General features: G+C 37.4%; 6 protein-coding genes across 6 annotated transcripts; 5 read left to right on the top strand and 1 right to left on the bottom strand.

Annotated features, from left to right (window-relative positions):
- Nucleotides 1–367: 367 nt before the first annotated feature.
- LOC108052569 lies at nucleotides 368–27,103 on the bottom strand. Its single transcript, XM_044461759.1, has 4 exons — nucleotides 26,564–27,103; nucleotides 23,157–23,492; nucleotides 11,024–11,945; nucleotides 368–1,201 (listed from the first exon to the last, which is right to left on the bottom strand). The coding sequence occupies exons 2-4, from the start codon at nucleotides 23,277–23,279 to the stop codon at nucleotides 948–950; spliced, it is 1,299 nt and encodes a 432-aa protein (XP_044317694.1). The 5' UTR covers nucleotides 23,280–23,492; nucleotides 26,564–27,103; the 3' UTR covers nucleotides 368–947.
- LOC108052615 lies at nucleotides 5,317–9,669 on the top strand. Its single transcript, XM_044461760.1, is given in 5 exon segments — nucleotides 5,317–5,399; nucleotides 5,401–5,476; nucleotides 5,537–5,727; nucleotides 5,729–5,762; nucleotides 8,833–9,669. Coding segments are annotated over 5 exon segments (783 nt in total). The 3' UTR covers nucleotides 9,232–9,669.
- Nucleotides 13,886–14,690, top strand: LOC108037960 (calmodulin-2/4). Its single transcript, XM_017114634.2, has 2 exons — nucleotides 13,886–14,435; nucleotides 14,574–14,690. The coding sequence occupies exon 1, from the start codon at nucleotides 13,978–13,980 to the stop codon at nucleotides 14,422–14,424; it is 447 nt and encodes a 148-aa protein (XP_016970123.1). The 5' UTR covers nucleotides 13,886–13,977; the 3' UTR covers nucleotides 14,425–14,435; nucleotides 14,574–14,690.
- LOC108037961 (calmodulin-1) lies at nucleotides 14,701–15,253 on the top strand. Its single transcript, XM_017114635.2, has one exon. It carries the CDS (start codon nucleotides 14,710–14,712, stop codon nucleotides 15,151–15,153), a length of 444 nt encoding a protein of 147 aa, XP_016970124.1. The 5' UTR covers nucleotides 14,701–14,709; the 3' UTR covers nucleotides 15,154–15,253.
- LOC108037962 (neo-calmodulin) lies at nucleotides 16,647–17,240 on the top strand. Its single transcript, XM_017114636.2, has one exon. It carries the CDS (start codon nucleotides 16,699–16,701, stop codon nucleotides 17,152–17,154), a length of 456 nt encoding a protein of 151 aa, XP_016970125.2. The 5' UTR covers nucleotides 16,647–16,698; the 3' UTR covers nucleotides 17,155–17,240.
- On the top strand, nucleotides 18,969–20,139 carry LOC123038102 (calmodulin-like). Its single transcript, XM_044461761.1, has 2 exons — nucleotides 18,969–19,469; nucleotides 19,533–20,139. Exons 1-2 carry the CDS (start codon nucleotides 19,040–19,042, stop codon nucleotides 19,625–19,627), a joined length of 525 nt encoding a protein of 174 aa, XP_044317696.1. The 5' UTR covers nucleotides 18,969–19,039; the 3' UTR covers nucleotides 19,628–20,139.
- Nucleotides 27,104–27,134: the final 31 nt, after the last annotated feature.

Below are 27,134 nucleotides of genomic sequence, written 5' to 3'. Positions count from 1 at the left end.
CAGACACATACACTATCAGAACAACTTTAGTTTTTTGATTTCAGATAAAAATTGACGGAGATATTTTTCCAAGGACACAATTTTTAATGTGGTCAAGTTCAAGCCTGTCTCAACGGCTCAATTTTTAATATTTTTGGTTCAAATTTTTACACAATGTTGGTCAAACCTTAAACATTAATGTACAATAAATGAAATTTATGAAATTGTCGTAAGATCTTTTAAAAAATTCACCAAAATAGGCTTTTTTGTGCTTCAAGACCCGGATAAACCCTTAAGCGAAATATACAGCTTTTGCTTTAAAAAAAATGTGAAAAAGTTGTGTCACATCATATGATCAACTCCAAAGTCAGAACAAGAAGGGTGTGAATTGGTATTAGTTATTCAGAATTTTATTAATCTTACTTTTTTGGCTCATCTTGTTCTAGGATAGTTACATTATATTTATATTATTATACTGTATATGTTTGTCTATGCGTGAGTAACTATAAAATACAATCACAAAATGTATGCCATTTGATTTTCTTATCTACTTACAGTTGGGGCAGTTAACTAAGTAGGGTATTTACAAATATCGATGCAGCAAAAACATGGAAACAGTCACACAGATATTCATGCAGATTTCGTTTAATAAGTAACTAGGTTTTGACTAAATCGTTATAAATATTGATAAGCTGCACATCCCAACGTTTCTCTAAATTACTGTGCTCTGGTCTGTTCATTTCTGGTCTTGTCTTGGACACCAAATCGTCTTTCAATCTCTGCTAAACTGGGAATCGCATTCGCGTTAGCTCTTACATTTTGGGAACTCAAATTTTTTTATTAAATTCCCACTAATCTTGGTTTGATCCGCCGGCTCCTGAGTGTGTCTCCGTATGTGTGTGACGGTAGAAAACGTTTTATCCAAATGCTTTGGCCACGCCATCGTTTCTTATCTCAGATTGTCCTGTTCAGTCGTCCGTGAACGGATGGTCGGATGTCTCGCTGCTGTTGCGCCGCCGGCTCTCTAGTATCCGGGTGGCCTGTTCCAATGTCTCTTTGTAGAACATGTTCCGGGGACTATCGCTAGGCAGCGAGTACTCCGAGTTGTCCATTTGCGAGGTGAGACCCAGCACAATGTTGAAGGCGGACGCATCGTAACCGTGGCATCCGGAGTATCGGTACAGTGGTTTTTTGTTGAACTTGCAGCCATTCGATTGGGCACCTGCATGTAAACAAGTATTTTATTAATATACAAATAATTTTTTTCGGTACCTATATGAATTTGTATTTTAAAGAGACGCTATACATTATACCTTGTTATACCCTTGCAGATAGAATTATAATTTCAGTCAAAAGTTTGCAACGCAGTGAAGGAGACATTTCCGACCCTATAAAGTATATATATTCTTAATCAGCATCACCGGCAGAGTCGATATAGCCATGTCCGTCTGGCCGTTCGTCCGTCCGTTTCTACGCAAACTAGTCCCTCAACTTTCCTAAAAGTTGTCTTTCTATTGCAGGAAGTATAAAAGTCGAATAGAGCCGGATCGAGCATAACATATTGCTCCCATAAGAAAAACGAACAATGAAAAAAAAAATTGTATTTTGCTGTTTATCTAATTATCAAAATATTCCTTTGAGATATAGTAATTAATTACTATATCAGAATTCGCTTTTAGTTTTGTCAAAATATGACAACATATATCTAACAACATATAATGCAGCGCAAAATCGACAAAACTTCATTGTTTTTAGTAATACATATAAGCAGGAAATCAAAATGCAGTTGTTTTGTAAACTTCGGCTTGCCGAAGTTTCACAGTCGTCCTAAAACAAGTGTACGCAGATCAAGTTTGAAAACCGCCCCGATCGGATGTCTATATCCTATAGCTCCCATAGGAACAATCGAATATAACTTGCAAGAATGGAAGATATTTCGCGCACTGTAAAAGCTATTGACATAAATCTTTCCAAATCTTATTTTTTTATGCGTACCTTGATCAGGGTAAAAACGCGTGACGATCGGACGTCTATATCCTATAGCTCCCATAGGAACACAAGGGTAAAATCGGTTAAAATTCAATGATTTTTAGGATATTTCGCGCAGTATACAAGCTATTGACATGAATCTTTCCAAATCGTATTTTTTATGCATACCTTGATCAGGGTAAAAGCGCGTGACGATCGAACGTCTATATCCTATAGCTCTTATAGGAACAATAGCGTGAAATCGGTCCAAATTTGATGATTGTCAGAATATTTCGCGCAGTGTGTAAACTACTAACATACATTTTTCCAATTCTTATTTATTTACGCATATCTTTATTAGGGTAAAAGCGCTTGCCGCTCGGAAGTCTATATCTTAAAGGAGATAGGAAAAATTGTTAAAGGCTGCGAAAGTATCCCTTTTTTATACCCTTGCAGGGGGTATTATAATTTTCGTCAAAAGTGTGCAACGCAGTGAAGGAGACATCTCCGACCCTATAAAGTATATATATTCTTGATCAGGATCACCTCCTGAGTTGATATAGCCATGTCCGTCTGTCCGTCTGTCTGTTTCTACGCGAACTAGTCTCTCAGTTTTAAAGATATAGAATTCAAACTTTGCACACACCCTTTTTTCCTTTGCACGCAGTATATAAGTCGGAACGGCCGGGATCGGACGACTATATAACTGATTGATCGGAAATGCCATAACTGCTGTTTGTTAAGTTAGGAAGTTGGGATTTTCTATGGGTTTTATATTTGGCCAATCAATCCGACCTACCAAATTTCATAAGGATCGGCCGACTATTTCCTATAGCTGCTATATAACTGATTGATCGGAAATGCCATAACTTTGGTGTTTTCAAAGTTAGGAAGTTGGGATTTTCTATGGGTTTTATATTTGGCCAATTAATCCGACCTACCAAATTTCATAAGGATCGGTCGACTATATCTTATAGCTGCTATATAACTGATTGATCGGAAATGCCATAACTTTGGTGTTTTCAAAGTTAGGAAGTTGGGATTTTCTATGGGTTTTATATTTGGCCAATTAATCCGACCTACCAAATTTCATAAGGATCGGTCGACTATATCTTATAGCTGCTATATAACGATTGATCGGAAATGCCAAACTTGTGTTTTCAAAGTTAGGAAGTTGGGATTTTCATGGGTTTAATATTGCCAATTAATCCGACCTACCAAATTCATAAGGATCGGTCGACTATATCTTAAGCTGCCATAAATGATTGATCGGAAATGCCATAACGCTGTTTGTTAAGTTAGGAAGTTGGGATTTTCATGGGTTTATATTTGGCCAATTAATCCGACCTACCAAATTTCATAAGGATCGGCCGACTATTTCCTATAGCTGCTATATAACTGATTGATCGGAAAGCCATAACTTTGGTGTTTCAAAGTTAGGAAGTGGGATTTTCTATGGGTTTTATATTTGGCCAATTAATCCGACCTACCAAATTTCATAAGGATCGGTCGACTATATCTTATAGCTGCTATATAACTGATTGATCGGAAATGCCATAACTTTGGTGTTTTCAAAGTTAGGAAGTTGGGATTTTCTATGGGTTTTATATTTGGCCAATTAATCCGACCTACCAAATTTCATAAGGATCGGTCGACTATATCTTATAGCTGCCATATAACTGATTGATCGGAAATGCCATAGCTTTGGTGTTTGTTAAGTTAGAAAGTTGGGATTTTCTATGGGTTTTATTTTTGCCCAATCAATTCGACATATTAAATTTCATAAGGATCGGCCGACTATATCCTATAGCTGCCATATAACTGATTTATCGGAAATGATATAACTTTGGTGTTTGTAAAGTTAGAAAGTTGGGATTTCCTATGGGTTTTATTTTTGGATAATTAATCCGACCTACCAAATTTCATATGGATCGCCCGACTATATCCTGTAGCTGCCATATAACTAAACGATTGAAAATGCCATAACTTTGGTGTTTTTAAAGTTAGGAAGGTGGGATTTTTTATGAGTATTAAAAATGCATCATATGAATAATTTTGGAGAATATAATTTGCAGAATATTCTGCAAGGGTATTTCAACTTCGGCTCCGCCCGAAGTTAGCTTTCCTTTCTTGTTTCTATTTGTATATGACATTTTTGCAGTAAAGCAATTGACTTGAAACGATGCAAATCTAGTTTACTTATGTATACCTTATTCCTCTCGCTACTGTTTCACTTTTAGCAATTTCGGCAAAGTCTGCAAGGGTATTAAAACTTCGGCTTGCCGAAGTTAGCTTCCGTCCTCGTTTTTTTTTAATCTATTTAAGCTTGAACCAATCTGATATTATTTAGGTTTTTTTCATTGTGTGGTGTGTGGTGTTGAGTGTTTATGAAAATAAAATGGAGTCAATTAGATAAACGATTAACTGGAAAAGTTGCTTATCAAATACAAAAAAATATAATTGGGCCCTAAACAGCAGTTCACCTCAGTTTCGTGATGAAATGGATACCATATTGATGGTGGAAAAATCAGAAGTTCCGGGAATAGCTGTACAATGTGAACTGCTGTTGCCTAATGGAGATCTACAAAGGAGGTATGAATTCGACATAACGGATCTTGGACTCCGACGTCGCCTTGTATGCCGATTTTATGGAATTCTTATCGTAGGTTATCCGAAATTTATTTACAAACCTTCCCCTGTTATTTTAAAGTCATGAATTTAGATACAGCTGGTCTGCACTTTGCCCTGCCTGGAGTTCCTACCAAAATATTATTTGCCTTACAATTATGTAGTGCCTATATCTTTGGTATTCACTATGTTCTTATATACCTGCTTTTACGTTTGGCGGGAGTGGAGAAGAGTTGCCCCCTACAACTACCTTGTGCTTTTGCTAAGTACATGTATCGGATCCTTCAATAGAAGCGTATACCTATTGAATATGGTACAAAATCATTGGGTGAGTCTAAATTATTTAGTTAGTTTATATATTTTTAATCACCATCCACAGTTGAATCCATCTTCACTTGTCTCTCCGCCCGCCAATCCGTCTGGTCTCTGAGTTTTAAAGCTAACTTAATGAATCAGATGACTGTATCAACATAGCTGCCATAGAAACGATCAAAGAAGGAAGCAAACTTTGGCAAGCCGAAGTTTATAGCAGTTATTACAAAACGACTCGAATTTCGACCTTTATTTTTAACAATTAATAAAAAACAAGAAATTATTTAGGTTTTTTCATTGTGTGGTGTGGTGTTGAGGTTTATGAAAATAAAATGGAGTCAATTAGATAAACGATTAACTGGAAAAGTTGCTTATCAAATAAAAAATATAATTGGGCCCTAAAACAGTTCACCTCAGTTTCGTGATGAAATGGATACCATATTGATGGTGGAAAAATCAGAAGTTCCGGGAATAGCTGTACAATGTAAACTGCTGTTGCCTAATGGAGATCTAAAGGAGGTATGAATTCGATATAACGGATCTTGGACTCCGACGTCGCCTTGTATGCCGATTTTATGGAATTCTTATCGTAGGTTATCCGAAATTTATTTACAAACCTTCCCCTGTTATTTTAAAGTCATGAATTTAGATACAGCTGGTCTGCACTTTGCCCCCTGGAGTTCCTACAAAATATTATTTGCCTTACAATTATGTAGTGCCTATATCTTTGGTATTCACTATGTTCTTATATACCTGCTTTTACGTTTGGCGGGAGTGGAGAAGAGTTGCCCCCACAACTACCTTGTGCTTTTGCTAAGTATGTATCGGATCCTTCAATAGAAGTATACCTATTGAATATGGTACAAAATCATTGGGTGAGTCTAAATTATTTAGTTAGTTTATATATTTTTAATCACCATCCACAGTTGAATCCATCTTCACTTGTCTCTCCGCCCGCCAATCCGTCTGGTCTCTGAGTTTTAAAGCTAACTTAATGAATCAGATGACTGTATCAACATAGCTGCCATAGAAACGATCAAAGAAGGAAGCAAACTTTGGCAAGCCGAAGTTTATAGCAGTTATTACAAAACGACTCGAATTTCGACCTTTATTTTTAACAATTAATAAAAAACAAGAAAGGAAAGCTGACTTCGGGCGGAGCCGAAGTTGATATACCCTTGCAGAATATTCTGTAAATTATATTCCCCAAAATTATTCATATGATGCATTTTTAATACTCATAAAAAATCACAACTTCCTAACGTTAAAAACGCCAAAGTGATGGCATTTCAAATCGTTCAGTTATATGGCAGCTATAGGATATAGTCGGCCGATCCGGCTCGTTCCGACTTATATACTACCTTCAATAGAAAGACAACTTTTGGGGAAGTTTCAAGCAGATATCTTTAAAACTGAGGGACTAGTTTGCGTAGAAGCGGACATGGCTAGATCGACTCTCATGGTGATGCTGATCAAGAATATATATACTTTATAGGGTCGGAAATGTCTCCTTCACTGCGTTGCAAACTTTTGACTGAAATTATAATACCCTCTGCAAGGGTATAAAAAGCAATATATATTTTTACTATCCGTTTATTTTTTTATCATTTGTTTATTAAACTTAAAGGAGTACTTACATAAGTTTGAAAAAAAAATTTGTTTTCATTAAGTTATTCGTTCTTGAAGAAGAAGGGGGGAAAAAGAGGCCGTGTCCCTGTCGCCATGATTTCTATGCTTGTCGTTATTTGAAATATGTATAAAACAATATAAAAACAATTTTTTCATGAAATGGCGGCTACTAAAAGAAAAAAAGTAGATTTTTTCACTAATTTTTCAATTTTGTCAAATTTTTAAAATATTTATAAATTTAAAATTTTTATTTTTTGTTGGTTCCGGCGATAGAGATATTTTTAATGAATATTCATGCCAAATTTCAAGTATATAGTGGCGACCGCATCAAAAAAAGTAGTTTCGAGAAAAACGCGTTTAAAGTTTTATGTTAAGTTTCGGGCAGCGTAACTTATAGAATATTACGTATAAATTACATTCCCTTAATCAGCTATCCCAGCTCCATACAATGACCTTCAAACGATTAGTGTAGTATACTGGAAATAAGGGTATTGTTATAGAAAGAAGGAGAGAAAGTTATTCATACTAAGGTAGCCCGGGCTTCTAGCCACTTATTGTTCCAGTCGTTCGATCAACTGGTCTAGTTGCCACGTCACTAAAACGTCTATAACTTTAAAAATAATTTGAGTTTTGAAAAATCTTTTTAGGAAGAGGGTATTATAATTTTGGTCAGAAGACCCTATAAAGTATATATATTCTTGATCAGGATCAATAGGGGAGTCGATATAGCCATGTCCGTCTGTTTCGATACCGTTTGCGAGCTCAGTTTAAAAGCTAGCGATCTGAAACTTTCACAGTCGTCCTAAAACATGTGTATGCAGATCAAGTTTGAAAACGCGGTCGGATGTCCTATAGCTCCCATAGGAACAATCGGATATAACTTGCAAGAATGGAAGATATTTCGTGCAGTGAAAAAGCTATTAACATAAATCATTTAAAATCTTATTTTTTTATGCATACCTTGATTAGCGTAAAAGCGCGTGACTATCGGACGTCTATATCCTATAGCTCCCATAGGAACAATAGGGTGAAATCGGTCAAATTTGATGATTTTCAGAATATTTCGCGCAGTGTTTAAGCTACTGACATAAATTTTTCCAAGTCTTATTTATTTACGCATATCTTGATTAGGGTAAAAGCTCTTGCCGATCGGACGTCTATATCTAATAGCTTCCGTAGAAAAAATTTGTTAAAGGCTGCGAAAGTATCCCTTTTTTTCTATTTTTATATGACATTTTTGCTGTATAAAAGCAATTGACATCAAACGATGCAAATCTAGTTTATTTATGCCTTATTCCTTTCGCTACTTTTTCAGTTTTAGCAATTTCGGCAAGGGTATTAAAATTTCGGCTTGCCGAAGTTAGCTTCCGTCCTCTTTGAATATCAAAACTATAGAATTATGAAATTTTTTTTTCGATTTTCTCAAATTTCTAAACTAGAAGAGCCCCTTAATAAAAAAAATGAAGCTGTGTCGATTTTGCGCTGCATTTGTCATCGTTTCTATGGCAAATATATGATATTGTTGGACGAATTTAATTTAATTAAAAACGTAATTCCATAATATTTAAATATTACCAAATCCCGAAAAACAACAAAAAAATTTAAAACAGCAAAGTTATACCAAAGACCAATATAATCATGTTTATATGTTTATATTGGTCTTTGGTTATACCGTCTTGCAAAGGTATAAAAACGACAAATAATACATTATTATATCAAATAGATATTAATAATTTTCAAATATATACATATATAACTGAAGATTATGTCCGTGTCAGTCACACATTTGTTCCTGACCATATATTGCGTCATTATAGTTCTGTCGACTTTTCTTTTCCAACAATTCTTCCCCGCGTTATATTAAATTTATTTTGGTATGCTGAGTTAAGGGTCGAGCCAGCTTTAGAAGCTTAAAAAAAAGCGTTTTTCCGAGGACTTTTTTTGGAAGGAAAGAAATATATGATTGAATTGAAACTTTTAGGTTTTATTGTTATATATTTCAACAGTTTTCTCAAATTGTTTCATTAAAATATATTTTATATTATGCCTGGTACAAGCATGTCAAAGTGTTCGTATATAAAAAATCGAAACGCTTGCCACTATTACTTCTGTAGCTTTAAAAATATTTTAAATTTCATTCTGAAATTTTAGGGACACATTCTTGGATAGTTTGGGTAGACATTAATGCAAAAAAAAATTCGATTTTTTAAAGCCTCTAAAGCAGGCTACCCACCCCCTTAAAGAAGGTATTGTATTAAACACATACAAATTGATTACCTATATATTTCGAATATTTAAGAGGGACTTGTTTTTTAGGTTTATTGCTATCCGGTCATACTAATTCTGGAGATCTTGGCCTTAATGCTGTACTCTAGTCAGAAGCGGTTTCGGTTCACCCAGATACGTGGAATTTCTATAATCTGCCTCGTGTTTGGTTTCTTCCTACTTCTGGCCTACCGTTTGAACCGGATGGTAGAAGTCTTCTCCGGAATGGCCTGTACAGTGGAGGCGTGGTACGTCATCTATGACACCCAATACATGCTCTGCGGACGACATGGCTACAATATTGGACCCGAAGAGTGTGTCTTTGCCGCCTGTAACATCCACTGCGATCTGCCCAAGGGGCTGTGGCGTCTGATGAAGATGCTCTTGCTCAGCAAAATCTTGGAAACTATTCGTTTTTTCCGCGAATGCTTTAGGACCGAGGTTTGCTAGTGCTGTCCCAGCTGGCTTGGAAAAAATTTATTTTTAATTCCTTTTCGACTGTCAAAATTTTTTTAATAAAAATGATCTTCAGCGATTCTTGAACTCTTCATTATCAGCAACAAGCTAAACATGTTCCTGGAGCAGGCTTGTCCATATTTAATCAGAGAGCTATGATAATCATCACAGAAACACCTCTTAAGGAATGGGTGAATCTGAAATGGAAATGTATTTGAAGAGTGGCATAAAAGCAGCCTTGGGTAACTCGAAAATGCCAAAGTGAAAACGATTCGATAAGCACATCAACAAACTAAAGTAGATGTACCCGCCACAAATGCAACATTTTTAGGCCAATTAAAATTATCCCACGGGTTAGAGGAAAATACTTGGTAAATCGAAAGACAATTTCTCATAATAAACAATCTGTACCTCCCCCTTTGAGCAATAATCATCGATTATAAAAAAAAAGTGTGATCAACGGGAAACCCAAACAAATATCCAGGAACGAGGCCAGCGACAATATGGAAATTATTCAGAAGCTTAATATCCTATTTTGGATCTACTACATTGAAAAACAAGAAAGGAAAGCTAACTTCGGGCGGAGCCGAAGTTGATATACCCTTGCAGAATACTCTGTAAATTATATTCTCCAGAATTATTCATATGATGCCTTCTTAATACTCATAAAAAATCCCAACTTCCTAACTTTAAAAACACCAAAGTTATGGCATTTCCAATCGTTCAGTTATATGGCAGCTATAGGATATATTCGGCCGATCCTTATGAAGTTTGGTAGGTCGGATTGATTGGCCAAAAATAAAACCCATAGAAAATTCCAACTTCCTAACTTTACAAACACCAAAGTTATGGCATTTCCGATCATTCAATTATATGGCAGCTATAGGATATAGTCGGGCGATCCCGGCCGTTCCGACATATATACTGCGTCCAAAGGAAAGAAGGGTGTGTGCAAAGTTTCAATTCGATATCTTTAAAACTGAGAGACTAGTTCGCGTAGAAACAGACAGATGGACAGACAGACGGACAGACGGACATGGCTATATCAACTCAGGAGGTGATCCTGATCAAGAATATATATACTTTATAGGGTCGGAGATGTCTCTTTCACTGCGTTGCACACTTTTGACCAAAATTATAATACCCTCGGCAAGGGTATAAAAATGGAAAATATGCCTGATAGTCATATAGTCAGACAAGTTGTTCCACTTTGAATATATATATCATGTTGAAAATGATGCAAGTGTTTACATTTCAGCCGAGTCTTAAAAAAACGAGGGGAAACGGAGTACTCACAAAAGTATTATATCCTAAAGAAAATATTGGTTCAGCTTGAAGTTCATTTTTTCAGTTTTCGTTTTCGACAATTTTAATGAACCAACTCCCAAATGAACTTTATGATGACAGGAATGTGTCAATTAATAAAAATGAAGAAATTCCCATCGATTAGGAATTTAAACGAAATTCTAAAAAATTTGCAATTAAGTCTATTATGTTATAGGCAAATATGTGGATATTATTGACTACTTCGTTTGGGACTTTGGCCCGGGAAGTCATTGCCATAAATCCATTTACAGATGATAATTATATAAATTTCCCTGATTGATTCCCATCAATGAAATGCCCTGCAAATGGCGGTCATTAGTACACATGCCCAGCCCCAACAGAAGTATTGGTAATAGTGGCCCGAATGTAGGTTTGATTGATTTATATTGGCGGTAGAAAGGTACCCGTTCCTAATGACAGTTTTATATATTGCTAAGACTGTTACCAACTGCCAACTCACCGATTGGATCGATGCACTCGAGGGTGAGGCAGCACTTCAGCCAGGGCAGCATGATCTTCTCGCTTACTAAAGGACTGTCCGAGAAAAAGACCGCATCCAGATCGACCATCCGCAGAAAGTTAAATTCCTCAGCTTTCGAGGCGAAGTAGTCGAACATTTTGGGGTGCGTCAGCGAGGACACCGCTGTGGGTGTGTTCCAGCCAAGGACACCCGCGTTCTTCACACCTGCTCTCCTTACTTCTGGGTTCATAACTATGTTCTGCAGATTCTGCAGCTGGGCTGAGCCGCCCCGCACCCGCATGTAGTTTTCTAGAAAGAGAACTGACCGGGCACGCATTAAACCGTCCTTGATGACGATGGGTCGGTAGGCGTGCGTCCTCTGATCGCCGACGAAGGAGGGGAACTCCGACAGGTCATACGTTATCACCGAGCACCGGCTGTTGTTGCAGTAGGCGCCCAAGTCCCGTAGCTGCACTTCCGACACACCCAAATCATAGATGAGCAGGTATTCGGTGGGCAGCTTCGCAGCAATGTTTTGGGCCAATATGATGGCAGAGGCCGCCTGTCCCTCCATCACATACGTGACGATGGTAAAGTTGCTCTTTGTACCATTGTACGGCGTCGTAATTCGCTTGCGCTGCCCCCATTGGCCCCGATCTGCTGCCTGGCCACCGAAGGTAACAACGTCTTGAGGACGTCGCAGTCCTCGCAGCTCGATGAGCTCCAGTTCCGCCTTGGTGGCCGGCGCTGAAAAATCTGTTTTTCGCAGGATTTGATGCGAAGACCCGATAGCCCCCGTGTCCTGCTGCTCCAGCTGCTGTTGTTGGGTTGAGGCATCCTTTGGTGTGGTGAAGCCCAGTAATAGCAAATATTTCGGGTCTATGTCGAGCTTTTTGGGTTCCAAACCAACGCGAAGGTTCTCCTGCAAGAAATAAGAAAGAATGTGTAAGTAAGGCTTTCGATTTCTACATGAATTAAGGTAGATTAATGCTTCAAAAGAGTATCTAAAATCATAATTTATGTAGTTCCAGACGGCGTAATGGTAAAGTAAATTTGACCACCACCTTCATACCCAAAAAGGCAAGCTTAGTGAGTGGAATTCGCCTCGTCATGGGAGCCATTTCTAGGCGATAAACACACAAACACACATGTGAGAAATCTTTCTATTATGGCCCTTGAGCACGCTCTCTCCCCGTAAAACCAGCCCATACAAATACCCCAGCCCAAAGTGAAACGCGGCCGTACAATGAATCCTTCTCGTGCCAATGAAAAATTTCTGTCTATTATTTATTTTGACTGTGGCCTGAGAAGAGCGTGCCACATGCTCTGGCTCCTGGCGCGGCTCCTCCTGTCAAATACTGGTGTCAGGTGTGCCCGAATGCGGACAGGTGAATGGGCCGAAGGGAAAAAATAGAAATTAACATGCGGCAAAAGGCTGCTGTCAAAGGAGCAGCCCAAGCGTCGCCAACCCGAAATCGCATAACCTTGCCCGCCATTGGCAACATTATTACAGTGCAGTCAAACAAAAAGTTGTTTAAGCCTAACAAGAAAGGAAAGCTAACTTCGGGCGGAGTAGAAGTTGATATACCCTTGCAGAATACTCTGTAAATTAAATTCTCCAAAATTATTTATATGATGCATTCTTAATACTCATAAAAAATCCCAACTTCCTAACTTTAAAAACACCAAAGTTATGGCATTTCCAATCGTTCAGTTATATGGCAGCTATAGGATATAGTAGACCGATCCTTATGAAATTGGGTAGGTCGGATTGATTGGCCAAATATAAAACCCATAGAAAATCCCAACTTCCTAACTTAACAAACACCAAAGTTATGGCATTGACAAAGGTTCAGTTATATGGCAGCTATAGGATATAGTCGGCCGATCCTTATGCAATTTGGTAGGTCGGATTAGGAAGTAGGTCCCAACTTCCTAACTTTACAAACACCTAAGTTGTGGCATTTCCGATCAATCAGTTATATGGCAGCTATAGGATATAGTCGGCCGATCCCGGCCGTTCCGACTTATATACTGCGTGCAAAGGAACGAAGGGTGTGTGCAAAGTTTCAATTCGTTATCTTTAAAACTGAGAGACTAGTTCGCGTAGAAACAGACGGACAGACAGGCGGACATGGTTTTTTATGAGTATTAAGAATGCATCATATGAATAATTTTGGAGAATACAATTTACAGAATATTATGCAAGGGTATATCAACTTCGGCTCCGCCCGAAGTTAGCTTTCCTTTCTTGTTCAGATTAATTTATGTTGGAATTTAAGAGATTACGTTTAATTAATCAAATTATTGAATCTATGAACCCAAATTAATAAATATGTAGGTTTATTTTTATGGTAAAGTAAAATTCTGGGCCACTTCAATAAATGTTATGTGTCTACAAAAAAGAGCATTTGTTCCTAATAACTCAGGCGAGTACAGGCCAACAGACATAACTCCTTCACTCATATGATTGTAATCAAAAAATAAATATTATTGAAAAAGCTTACAGGTGGTAAACCAATGAAAGTAAAAAAGTAATATTTTGGGGAGAATATAAAAAAAAATAATAAGACAAGGCCAATGGCACATTGTTGGAAAGATATGCTCCGCCAATGCCGGTGATCATCTTGGGGGTTATGGTCCCAAGGGCATTTGAATCAATCAACTCTGGAGGTACGGCACTGCACTATATAACGAACATATTGATTTTGTGCCAATCGGTTCTGTGCACGCTGCAGTGAATTGAAGCCACTGGGGGATGTTAATTTTTGCATTTTTCATTTCCGTCGCTTTACCTTGGGGTAGAAATCGATTTTAATGTCAAGAACCGAGTAAAGTTGTAAGGATGGAACATTTTAGTTGACACTTTCGAACAGAGAATTTTGTATATACAATTCCACTAAGCAAAATAAAAAAATCCACTTATACAACTGCACTTAACAAAACTACACAAGATGGAGGAACTATCGCCTGATGAGCAAATGATGCTTAGGGATACCTTCCACATCTTGGACAAGGATAACGAAGGCGCCGTCACCGCCAAGGAGATGGCGGTTGTGATCCGCGCCCTCGGTCGTCAGCCCAACGACTCTGAAGTACAGTGCATGATCAACGAGGTGGACTTGGATGGAAATGGGTCCATCGATGCTCCGGAGTTCTCCAATTTGATCCTGCGCAAGATGCGAGACACAAACCACGAGGATGAACTGCGCGAGTCCTTCCGCGTTTTTGACAAGGAGAACAACGGCTATATTAGCACCACCGAGCTTAAGAATGTGTTCACGGCACTGGGGATTAATATTGGCGATGACGAGCTGGAGGACATAATACGCGAGTACGATCTAGATATGGACAATCATATTAATTACGAGGAGTTCGTGAATATGATGACCACGCGATAGCCTCCATGCGGGTATAGTACATTTAGCGTGGGTTGATTTTGATGAGCCTTAAAATTACAATTTTCGGGGCAAACTGAATGGTGTCCAGAAAAATCAACCCACATATCGCATTAAATTTCCATACTATTAAATAAATTCTTTGTTTCCAGTATGTTATAATTAGCTTTGGCTTATTTGTCATTATATTTTGTCGAATTATTGTTACTGAAGTCGACATCAAACAAGCAAAAACAAAACATCGTTCCAACACAGAAACAAAAACAAAAATAAATTATTTTGGCCAGCATGTGCAGTTTAACCGACGCCCAGATCGAGGAAATCCGGGAAGCTTTCCAATTGTATGACACAGAAAAGACAGGATGGGTATCCGTTAAGCAGCTCGGAGGAGTAATGCGCGCCCTTGGTGAGATCCTCACTGAGGCGGAGATCTATGACCTCGCCAACGAAAGTGGCACGGACTTTGGGGGTCAGGTACAATTTAAGGACTTCCTATACGTCATGTCCAAACGACTGGAAGAACAGAATAGTCTTGTGTCCTTGAAGCAAGCTTTCAAGATATTTGATCGCAACGAAGTAAATTATTTTACGACAGCGGAGATAAGAACAATAATGACCAATCTGGGCGAGAAAATGTCCGATGATGATCTGCACGAGATGTTCCAAGATATCGATTTGGATAAAGATGGAAAAATATCCTTTAGCGAATTTGTTACTGCCATGCGAAGTTAAATTAAGAATTCTAAATTTAAAGCGTCAAATAACACAAACCCCTTTCCAAACAAGAAAGAATTTTAAAATATTCAATAAAAACGCTATTTTTCGATTTGAATGCTTTGTTTTGAATGAAGCTATGTCGTTCTTCGAATACATACTTATTAATATCTAACATAAAATATTTTTTTGGGAAAATTCCATCCAGATAGTTTTAAAACTGAGAGACCAGTTTGCATAGAAACGAACAGATGGACTAACGAACATGCCTAGATCGACTCTGATGTTGATCAAGAATCATTATACTTTATAGGGTCGAAAACGCCCTTCACTAAGTTGCAAGTTTCTGACTGAAATTATAATGCACTCTGCAAGGTTATAAAAAGGACCACTCAGTGGAGTTTTCAATTTCCATAGAATTCTCTTTCAGTCGAGGGCAGCGCCCAAAAGTCGGTAGAAAAACCTTGTCCCAAGAAGTCGGCTCGCGTGTCTTCATTTGACTGTGCTCGTGACTCCCAAATAGGCGAAATGGCCGCCGGGGTGTGTCAGAATGGTCATTGGAGGTCAGTAATCATAAAAACAAGCCATGCTGAACCAATCACACCACTCGCTGTTTACCCTTTTGTCTGCTCATTTTAAAACTATTGTGATATTACATTTAGCGTAAACCACAGGGTTTGACTTTTATCGCACTTCAAAATATGCTGTTATCTATTAACACGGTTAATACGCGCATACATTGTTAATGACTCATTTGAAAACCAAACAAGCACGCCTCTGTAATAAAGTATTTTAAGGTGACTAAGTTCCACACTGAAGTGTAGTTTATAAATGCTGAGTAAATAATAATATAATTGTAGCCAACATTCAATTTTTTAAAAGAAATTAAATGTTTATACTTTTAGTTAACATTCTTTTACTGGACTGAGCCAAGATTTAATATTTAGCAGGTGTGTATCCTAAGGTTAAAATAAAGATTTGGTCTTAAGGCCAAGAATTTGTCGCCTTAACCCTTAGTTAGGCCTTTGAGTTTTGCTTAAGAGTGTTGTACTATATTGTCAAATTAAAAGTCATGAGATGTTCTGCGAGTTTTTATACCCTTGCACAGGGCATTATAATTTCAGTGAAAAGATTACAACGCAGAGAGACTAAATTTCTGACCCAATAAATCCGTCCGTCCGTTTTTACGCAAACTATACCCTCAGCTTTAAAGCTATTTGGATAAAACTTTGTAGCCAGATTCATTATTTTTAAAAATCGAAATCGAATTATAGAGTCCTACAATTTGTACAACAGCTGTAAGGGTATATAAACTTCGGCCTACGTCCTTTCTTGTTATTGTCGAATTGGAAGTTATATTCCACGAGATTGACTTTGATAGAGCGAGATGCCGGCATCACCTGGAAGGATTTTGGCTTTTCTTCTTTTAAATAAATAAGTAGCCTTTGATTTAGTTTAATGTGTGAGTAAAGTTTCTAATAAGCCAGTACAAGTTAATAACTGAAGCCGAGAACAACACACAACAAAAACACCTTTCAAGCAGGACAAACAATCTTAAACTAAATGGATCCACCCGAGTATACTCTGTCCAATGACGATCTCGCAGAGATTCGAGAAGCATTCGCCCTTTGCGATCCCCAAAAGACTGGAAGAATCAGTCCAGAAGATTTAGGAACTGTTATGCGAGCCCTGGGTCAAAACCACACGGAGTCTGAGATCTACAGATATTCCGAAGGACTCGAGGGAGATTTTATTGGTTACATAGAACTTGATGATTTTATTGAAATGATGACCAGAATCTATAAACTGATGGAACACGATGACTATTTAGAGGCAGCATTCAAGGCCTTTGATCGGGATCAGGATGGGTTGATATCATATAGCGAACTGCGCAACGTTTTCAACAATCTTGGCGAACAAATGAGTGACGAACAGTTCGATGAGGTGTTCCGCCAGGTTGATATCGACGGAGATGGGACCATCAACTGGAGGGATTTCGTTCATGCCTATAAATACTGAATTAAGGTTCTATGTTCTTATACTACTATGTGATGGCTTGAGTCTCAATATCTAATTTATTTATATAAAGAATAAACATTACAAATTTCTAGGAAAAAATTATTTTAGGTAATGGGTCAATGAATTTAAACTTATTGGGTCGAGGTTTTAAAAATGTATGTGTAAGCTATATAATACAGCAGTACGATTTTTATAATAAAACCGCAAAAATGAAAATATCTCGCACTTTATCGGCATATATTGAGGAACAACGAAGTTATAATTATACCCGTTACTCGTAGAGTAAAAGGGTATATTGTATTCGTGCAAAAGTATGTAACAGGTAGAAGGAAGTGTTTCCGACCCTATAAGGTATATATATTCTTGTTCAGGATCACTGCCGAGTCGATCTAGCCATGTCCGTCTGTCCGTCTGAGATCTCGGAAACTATAAAAGCTAGAAGATTGGCATTTTGCATGTAGATTTTAGGAGTTCCTACGCAGCGCAAGTTTGTTTCAAAATAGTGCCACGCCCCCTCTGACGCCCACAAGCCACAAGCTGTGGCCACAGTTTTGATGCTATTATGAAAATTTTTATTGATATGTATTTGTTTCGTCAATACCTATCAATTGGCCTAATAAAAGTTTGCCACGCCCACTCTAACGCCCAAAAACCCATTAAACGCTTAAGCCTGGCTAGCGCCCACATTTCCGCCTTTGATGGCCCGTGGTACCAATGTCTTGGGGTAGATGGCGCAATACAATAGCGCCATCTAACGGATGACTTTGGAACAGCTGCCCAAGATGCTCAACAGAGTCAACGTTAATTCTCGATAAGGATTTCTATTAAAGGAAATTGCGATGGTTTTCATTTGTCAATACCGAACTATATCCCAAGAACTATGCAAATCAAATCTAGTTAGCCAAATTGGAGGTCTGAGTCAAACAATGGCGTATGTGTGTATGTATGTAAGCATATACATATGTATGTATTTACATTGTACACAGTTGCAATTGCCCAGCAAAGATAACTCCTTTCAAAGAAAGCTATTCGCTATACCCGTTACTTGTGTTGTGCAAGCATTTAGACTTTAATATACATAATACTATTTAAGAATGTATGTGTTTAGCCAATATAAGTATGTATGTTTAATATTTCTAGTCAATTTATTGCACTCAAAAACATAAACATAAACACAGCTGCTGGTGCAGGACAAAAGCTGCCTGCGCTAAAGCAGCGCTGGTTCTGATGCTCGTGCTGTAAAGCTGCCAGCTCTAAGAGATCGCCGAATTCAAATTGATAATTTGAACTTTTTTAGCTGAGTAACGGGTATCTAATAGTCGAGGCACTCGACTACAGCGTTCTCTCTTGTTTTATATTCTTTTTCCAAATTATTCCTATGGTATAATCGTCAGATTTTTATAAAACTAAACCCGTTTTTCGAAAGTCACCAAAAGTACAACATCTCGGAGGTTATGCAGATATGTTAGGAAACAACTTAGTAACAATACTTACAAAAATACTTGCAACAAAAAATAAGACTGCAAAGCATTATCCAAATAGCTTAAAAATGAGGGACTAGTTTACTCAGAAACGGAAGGACAAATGGACATAGCTAGATCGACTCCCTGGTGATGTCAATATATATATATATACTTTATGCTGATTTGCAAACTATTAACTGAAATTATAATACCCTCTGCTAGAGTATAAAAATTAGTCGGGTTCAAGTACTGGTTGTACAACTTAGAAGGCGTGGAACCGATCTAAATATGAAAATTCCAAATGTCATCATCGACAATTATTGAAAGATCAGTAACACCCGAAATCTGAAACCTACTACATACACAAAAAACTACAAAATATAAAAACCATTTTTAACGAAAAAATAAAAAAAAAGAAAATCATGGAAAACCTAGAAAATGAGGAAATAACAATTCAGCCTCTAACAGAGGAACAAGTCAAAGAGATCCGCGAAATCTTTGCGCTCTATGAAACCCAGACGCCTGGAATGATTAGCCAAGTTAATATTTGCGAAGTGATGTTCGAACTGGGCGTTTTTCGTACCGAAGCTGAGATCAATCGGTTGCTCAAGGAATTTGAGTTGGAACGCAACGAGGAGGTCACGGTGGTGCAGTTTCTGGATGTTATGACCAAAATCTACCAGCAGATGTACAACAAGGATTCCCTTAAGGCGGCGTTCGACGTGCTTGATAACACAAAAAATCACTTTATTAACGGCAGCGACCTTCGTCACGTGGCTCTGTCTATGGGCATAAAGTTTACGGATCTAGAGTTTGAAGAAATGTTCAAGGAGATTGATTTCGACGCCGATGGTAAAATAGGGTGGAACGATTTCCTCCGTGCTGTTACTAAGCCCTAAGTTTGACAAATTGCAGCAAATCTACGACGTATTCATGCATATCAAGAGAGCTCAGTAGGTCTGAAGCCCCGTACCGATAATTTAAAAACATTATCGTCCAACTACAGTTAATTGTATTACTCTGTGAGTGGGTGGCGGTGCTACATTGAATCGATGGCGTCAAATTGATATAGCTCAATAGCGCTCGTTTGATGAGTATCTATCAAACAAGTAAATATGAAATAGCGGTATAAACGCTCTACAAACGCATTGATAAAGCTCGCGGTCATTGGTGCAATTTAAGTCAGTGATGGACAAATGGATTTCTGACACAAATTATCATAAATAGGGCGGTATTAATATTTAAAAATAATCGGAGGAAAAAACCAAGCATTGAGTTAAATTTTATGTAAAGTACCGATTCTTTAATTCTTCTGTAATTGGCTTACAAATTTTTAAGTTACATTCCTTGAATAAGTAGCATTACCTGTCCCCAACATTTTAAAATAAAACCTGATGTCTTTTTTATTTAATCCAGCCCCTGTCATTCCCACGAGCCGAGCAATTAACAAAATAAAAATTGTACGTTGAGTTTTAGCGACATAAAAATATATTTGGTTGAATAAAAAAATGCTAAGCCTGTGACTAATTATTTTCTTTTGTAATGAATTGATTAATTAGCAACAATAGAAAGTTAAGCAAAATAATTATTTACTTTTGAAAATTTTAATACTTTAATAAAAAACAAGAAAGCAAGCAAGCCGAAGTATATATACCCTTGCAGTTATTACAAAACGACTATATTTCGATTTATATTCCGATATTACTAAAAACAATGAAGCTATGTCGGTTTTGGCTGCATTTTGCCATCGTTTCTAGTGCAGCTGTATGTTGTCAGATTTTGACAAAACTATACTACTACTACTACTATATCTCAAAGGAATATTTTGATAAATAAAAAAATAGCAAAATATTTTTTTTTATGTATAAAACCGTAATTTCATAGTATTTAAGTATTGTAAAATCCCAAAGAACAAAAAAATTAAAAACAACAAAGCCGAATCCGCCCAATTGCCCAATCCGGCTCATTCCGACTTATTAACTGCCTGCAATAGAAAAACAACTTTTGGGAAAGTTTCAAGCAGACATATTTAAAACTGAGGGACCAGTTTGCGTAGAAACGGACGGACGGACGGACGGACGTATGGACGGATGGACGGACAGACGGACGGTCAGGCGGACGGACAGACGGACATGGCTAGATCGACTCTCCTGGTGATGCTAATCAAGAATATATATACTTTATAGGGTCGGAAATGTCTCCTTCACTGCGTTACAAACTTTTGACTGAAATTATAATACCCTCTGCAAGGGAATAATAGACATACATTCGTTGTTTTCAACATTATACATATATAACTCGAGAAATATATCTTTGTACATATTAAATTTTATAAAAATTCTTTATATACAGCAGCCATTTAAACAATTGTAAATAGAAAATCGTTACAGCCGAATTGTTCTTCCTTTTTATGATAAATAAGTAATTATAATGCCTATAGGCACATTACTGATAGATACAATTTAATTAAAGGTTCATAGACACTTTTTCCTGAATTAGTCGAAATGCGTCATTTGTTAGCACTCAATCACTTTTAATGTGAATCGATATTCTTATGAAATTAAATCGAACACAAAACCAGTTTGGTAAAAAATGTAGTAATTTACTGATGAAACACAATGCAATAGCAACTGTTGCAGTGCAAAACGGGTTTATAACCTCTTTTCTGTTTGACTTTGATTTGTAGCTATTTCCATTAATTGTGATTCCATTTCCATCAAATCAGTGTTATTGTTTATCATTCTATCTATCTCTATATATCTTTATATCACCATTTTTATACCCTTGCAGAGGGTAATTAAATTTTTCGGTCAAAAGCGAATGAACGCAGTGAAAAAAATGGAACAAACTCGACACATATAAAGTAAAAATTTACAAATATATTTGATCATCGGATTTCACGTCATCTGAGTTTCGTTATATAGCGTCGCTGTTTCTAGCGAACCTTGGTAGTCTCTCAGTTTTAAAATATCGAAATTAAACTTTGCCACCAACCTTTCAAGGTTTCAACACTATTATTTTAAACTTTTCCATTATTATATATGTCAGAAACAATCGGCCGACTATATCCTATAACTGCCTATAACTGATTGATCGGAAATGCCAAACTGATTTTGTATGATGGTTTTATATTTGGCCAATCAGTCCGACCAAATTTCATAGGAATCGGCCGACTATATCCTATAGCCGCCATATAACTGATTGATCGGAAATGCCATAACTGTGGTCTTTGTTAAATTAGGAAGTTGGGATTTTCTATGGGTTTTATTTTTGGCCAATCAATCCGACCTATCAAATTTCATAGGGATCGGCCGACTATATCCTATAGCTGCTATATAACTGAACGATTGGAAATGCCATAACTTTGGTGTTTTTAAAGTTAGGAAGTATTAAGAATGCATCATATGAATAATTTTGGAGAATATAATGTACATAATATTCTGCAAGGGTATATCAACTTCGGCTCCGCCCGAAGTTAGCTTTCCTTTCTTGTTTTTAATGATACCAAAAGTGTACATTTATGTTTGCTAACAAAGATAAAAAACAGTTGTAAACTTCGAGGCAAAGACTTTATTTACGACCTCATTATATTTGCTTTTTATGAAAAAAGAACCCAAAACGAAGCGACGCATTATTCAGTTTATCAGCCATGGTAAAATGTGAATTACAAACCTCTTCCCAAATACATATGCTAACACATCTACCCTGAACCGCAAAAGGTCCCATATATGAGTAGGTATCAGAGAAGTGGTTAACCGCAGTTCCCTCGCGTAACCTACTAATTTAAGGTGTCAACGGACTCCAATCTTTTTGGCATATGAAACCAGCACAGTCATGCACCGTAAAAAATTAACCTTAACCTGGTCAAGTTCTCCTCCCCTTTCTCTTTGTGGCGCTGATGAAAATGATCCTACGAGCTTGTTTGTCTTGGCCAGGAAGACTGCCTGGCGTATCTAGCTATTAGCTGCCCACACAGCAGGACTTGCGATATTATTGCAGCTATAGGATATAGTCGGCCGAACCTTACGAAATTTGGTAGGTCGGATTGATTGGCCAAAAATAAAACCCAAAGAAAATCCCAACTTTTTACTGAAATTATAATACCCTCTGCAAGGGTATAATAATCTATATGTGCCGCTCCGGGCACGGAGCCATAGTTCAAGGACAAGTTTATTGCCAAAAACTAGACGCTGCCAAAACCAAATGTCCTCGATATAGAGCCGTTTATCAGCATTTAACTATCTGCTCATAGTGGCAACTATGAGTCATATGTACATAAATCAATTAGATTTGAATTCGTTTTTCCCAATCTCCACCCTGATGGTAAATTTTAGGTTTTTCTTATCAAAGGAACGAAAACATATGCGTACTCTTTCTTCTATTTTCCCTATTTATGTGACAGAGCGTTGAGCTCTAGCGCCAGATACCAACAGATAATTGTTATTTAATACCCTTATCTAAGTCATTTAAGGCGCGGTATGCGATATCAGTGGTCGGCACTTAGGGCCCCAAATGCCCTGAAAATGTGATTCAACTCACCTGAAACTCTTTGAACTGCTGGTGCGTCTGTACGACGAGCTCGCCGGCTGGTCCGAATGCGATGAAGACGATCGTGGCGATTATAACTCCGATTAGTATCAGAATTAGGTGTTTCGTGCGCATGGCCGCTAAAATCGACTTTGACTTTGCCTTGTAGCCAATTTTGCGAGCAAAAATGCGCTTCAGAGTAAGTGAGGCCTCCAGTCTGAAGGCTTTTCTGGCTTTTCTTTTTAGCCGAGTGGCAAAGTTGGTCTAGTCTCTAGTTCTTTGCATTAAACCAATTTTATTACGTTTTCTTCATTGCAGCTATTGTTTCCATTAGCTTTATTTTGCAACCTGTTAATTAAAAAATAAAGGAAGCAACGTTCAATATTTTTATTTTCTGGGCTTCAATATTTTTGAGTGTTTTAAATAAATACAGATATTTTTCCATCTTACCAATTGGCAATTGCATAATAAACCCAGCAGTGATGAAACGATAAACGAAATAAATTTGTAAATGATGCCAAAATGGACAGAAAAAAATCTAACAAAAATTGATGCATCATGGAGTGGTCACCAACCAATTTTTTTTTCATACCTACTTTTCAAGAGATGGGTAAACATGGGTATCTTTTATTTTTTCGAAATAACGATTTTTAAGGGGTGGTCAAATGATTTTTTCTGCAGGCAAAAATGAGAAAACGATTCTTTGTGATTAAAAAAAAAATTGGAAAAAGTCAACTTTTATGTTTTCGAAAATTTTCGATGATTCTATATTTTTGAAACTAAAGGTGGGCAAAAAAACATATTGGTGGACAAACGATTAATATTTTCAAATTAAAACAAGAGAGAACGCTATAGTCGGGTGCCCCGACTGTCAGATACCCGTTACTCAGGTAAAGGGAGTGCGAGGGAGATGGAGATAGAAACTTTGATCACGCATAACTTTTTAACGAATGGTCCGATTTAAAAAATTTCTTCTACATTTCGATAGGTATTGATAAACACAATATAACTGCATTTTTACTTTTCCGAAATATTAAAATTTTTAAAATCGTATATAAGCGATTGTGGGCGTTAAAGGGGGCGTGGCACCTTTTTGAAACAAACTTGCCAATCTTCTAGCTTTTATAGTTTCCGAGATCTCAGCGTTCATACGGACGGACAGACAGACGGACAGACGGACATGGCTATATCGACTCGGCTAGTGACACTGATCAAGAATATATATACTTTATAGGGTCGGAAACGCTTCCTTCTAGCTGTTACATACTTTTGCACGAATACAATATACCCTTTTACTCTACGAGTAACGGGTATAAATATTCGATTTTAGACCATACTTCTTTGAGCTTAAACAAGTTTACCCTAATGTGCAAACGCATGTTACACGTACGATCGGTAAAAGCCAGTGTCTTATTTGGGAAAGTTTAGTCACTCGCATATCTATGCGTACACCCCGAAAAAATTTCAAAATCAAACTTTAATCAATAATTGTTCGGCCATTTATTCTTGTACTCAAGTCATTATTTTTTTTAACGAATCTTAAGTGTATTGTCTTTAATGGCGTCAGATATGTACATATATTAAACAGTGGGTTATATTTTATTTATTAGCACTAAGAAAAAGTGTACGCCCAAAAGTCTGATTACAGCTGTTTAAAGCTAAGTGGAATGTGCGATTACCGTTAGGACTTTTGACGCCGATCTTCTGCAGAATGTCTAAGCTGTAGGTATTTTTTTTGGGCAGAAAATCCTATCCCACTCCTCCACCCAAAAAATTATAAACAATTGCAATTCGACTGGCAGTATCATGTCAGAGGCTTGTTCTAGCCGTCCGCCCTTGCTAACCAACCGCGAACATAAGACAAAGCTTCAGATCGAAGATAGTTTAAGTCTGCAAGGGTATTAAAACTTCGGCTTGCCAAAGTTAGCTTCCCTCCTCGTTTTTTATTATACCCTTGCAGAGGGTATTATAATTTTGGTCAAAAGTGTGCAACGCAGTGAAGGAGACATCTCCGACCCTATAAAGTATATATATTCTTGATCAGGATCACCTCCTGAGTTGATATAGCCATGTCCGTCTGTCCGTCTGTCCGTCTGTCTGTCCGTCTGTCTGTTTCTACGCGAACTAGACTCTCAGTTTTAAAGATATCGAATTCAAACTTTGCACACACCCTTCTTTCCTTTGCACGCAGTATATAAGTCGGAACGGCCGGGATCGGCCGACTATATCCTATAGCTGCCATATAACTGATTAATCGGAAATGCCATAACTCTGCTGTTTGTTAAGTTAGGAAGTTGGGACTTTCTATGGGTTTTATATTTGGCCAATCAATACGACGTACCAAATTTCATAAGGATCGGCCGACTATATCCTATAGCTGCTATATAACTGATTGATCGGAAATGCCATAACTTTGGTGTTTGTTAAGTTAGGAAGTTGGGACTTTCTATGGGTTTTATTTTTGCCCAATCAATCCGACATATCAAATTTCATAAGGATCGGCCGACTATATTCTATAGCTGTCATATAACTGAACGATTGGAAATGCCATAACTTTGGTGTTTTTAAAGTTAGGAAGTTGGGATTTTTTATGAGTATTAAGAATGCATCATATGAATAATTTTGGAGAATATAATTTGCAGAATATTCTGCAAGGGTATTTCAACTTCGGCTCCGCCCGAAGTTAGCTTTCCTTTCTTGTTTTTTAAAATTTTTTGGATATTCGTATAGGAGCTATATGATACAGATGTCCGATTTTAATTTAATTAAAACCATAATTCCACAGTATTTTAATATTACCAAATCCCAAAGAACAAAAAAAATGTTTAAAAAAAAGTTATAATTTTTTGATTTTTTTCCGATTTTTCCTGCCCGATCCGGCTCTTTCTAACTTATATTCTACCTGCAAAAGAAAGACAACTTTTGGGAAAGTTTCAAGTAGATAGCTTTAAAACTGAGGGACTATTTGAGGAACGGACGGACAGACCAAGAATATATGGTGATCAAGAATATATACTTTAAAGAGTCGGAAATGTCTCCTTCACTGCGTTGCAAACTTTTGACTGAAATTATACTGTCTGCAATGGTATAAACATAGACATAAAGTTCAACAAATTGGTCAAAATTGATACTGACTAATAAAACTAAGAACAAGCTTGCTTAGAAACGGACTGCTGAATAACAGTAAAGAACAAAACTTATTCCATAATTTTAATAGTCACTCATTTGGAGTACTGCATTTCTAAACACCCTCAAAGCGAGCGCCGCGTGGTCACCTTAATGGGGTTAATTTTTTGGCGCAGGGCCAAATAGCGAGTGCAAGGTGAGGGCAATATAGCGACTTACATACATTCGTTCATATGTACATATTTATATTCCAGCAACAATGTGACAATGATGTGCACTGTGCGTCGACTTACTTGTTTTTATAAGGCGCCTTACAAAGGGCAGCGGCTATTTACAGTTGTTTTTGTTGTTTCTCCGCGTTCAGTTGTTGTTGCTAAAGAAGAAATGAAATGAAGGTGGCCCAGAAATTACCGGCGCAGTCTCCATTGAACTCTTTTGATAAGCTCACTCCCTCGCACACACACTCGCACTTATGACTTGTTGTTGGCTCAACACTTTTGAATAATTTACAGATTCTCTGGCTTGCGGATTTTACTTTCGGTTTCGAATTTGCAGCGGTAAATATATGCGAATCACGACGAGGAGCGCACCGGACAAACAAAACACTTGAATTCGATTTTTAATGGACTTCACCAGCGCTTGTTGTTGGCCTGCTTTGTGCATTTTCACCCGCAGCGGAAAAGGGAGGAATCTGCCAGCGGAGGAACAGTTCAGCAACCAAAAATACAGAAAAGTTACTAACTTTACTAGAATAGGAAAGGCCGTGCGCGCTTTTGTCTGGCTCAAAGTTTATTTTATGCAAATTCGTTGCGTGATAGTGGTGAGGTGTAGAAACATCGATCACTCTTTTGGCATATCGATATT

Source organism: Drosophila rhopaloa, unplaced genomic scaffold, assembly GCF_018152115.1.
Source record: "Drosophila rhopaloa isolate 14029-0021.01 unplaced genomic scaffold, ASM1815211v1 contig_69, whole genome shotgun sequence".
Taxonomy (NCBI): Eukaryota; Metazoa; Arthropoda; class Insecta; order Diptera; family Drosophilidae; genus Drosophila; species Drosophila rhopaloa.
Note: the sequence above shows the minus strand (reverse complement) of the source record. Positions and strands in the feature narration are given on the sequence as shown.

Excerpts from the sequence above, each read along its gene's own strand:
- LOC108037960 (XM_017114634.2), top strand. The coding sequence starts at position 13,978 with ATGGAGGAACTATCGCCTGATGAGCAAATGATGCTTAGGGATACCTTC.
- LOC108037961 (XM_017114635.2), top strand. The coding sequence starts at position 14,710 with ATGTGCAGTTTAACCGACGCCCAGATCGAGGAAATCCGGGAAGCTTTC.
- LOC108037962 (XM_017114636.2), top strand. The coding sequence starts at position 16,699 with ATGGATCCACCCGAGTATACTCTGTCCAATGACGATCTCGCAGAGATT.
- LOC123038102 (XM_044461761.1), top strand. The coding sequence starts at position 19,040 with ATGGAAAACCTAGAAAATGAGGAAATAACAATTCAGCCTCTAACAGAG. Across the intron at positions 19,470-19,532 it reads GATTGATTTCGACGCCGATG|CAAATCTACGACGTATTCAT; the intron begins GTAAAATAGGGT and ends GACAAATTGCAG.
- LOC108052569 (XM_044461759.1), bottom strand. The coding sequence starts at position 23,279 with ATGCGCACGAAACACCTAATTCTGATACTAATCGGAGTTATAATCGCC. Across the intron at positions 11,946-23,156 it reads AGCAGTTCAAAGAGTTTCAG|GAGAACCTTCGCGTTGGTTT; the intron begins GTGAGTTGAATC and ends TATTTCTTGCAG. Across the intron at positions 1,202-11,023 it reads CGAGTGCATCGATCCAATCG|GTGCCCAATCGAATGGCTGC; the intron begins GTGAGTTGGCAG and ends GTTTACATGCAG.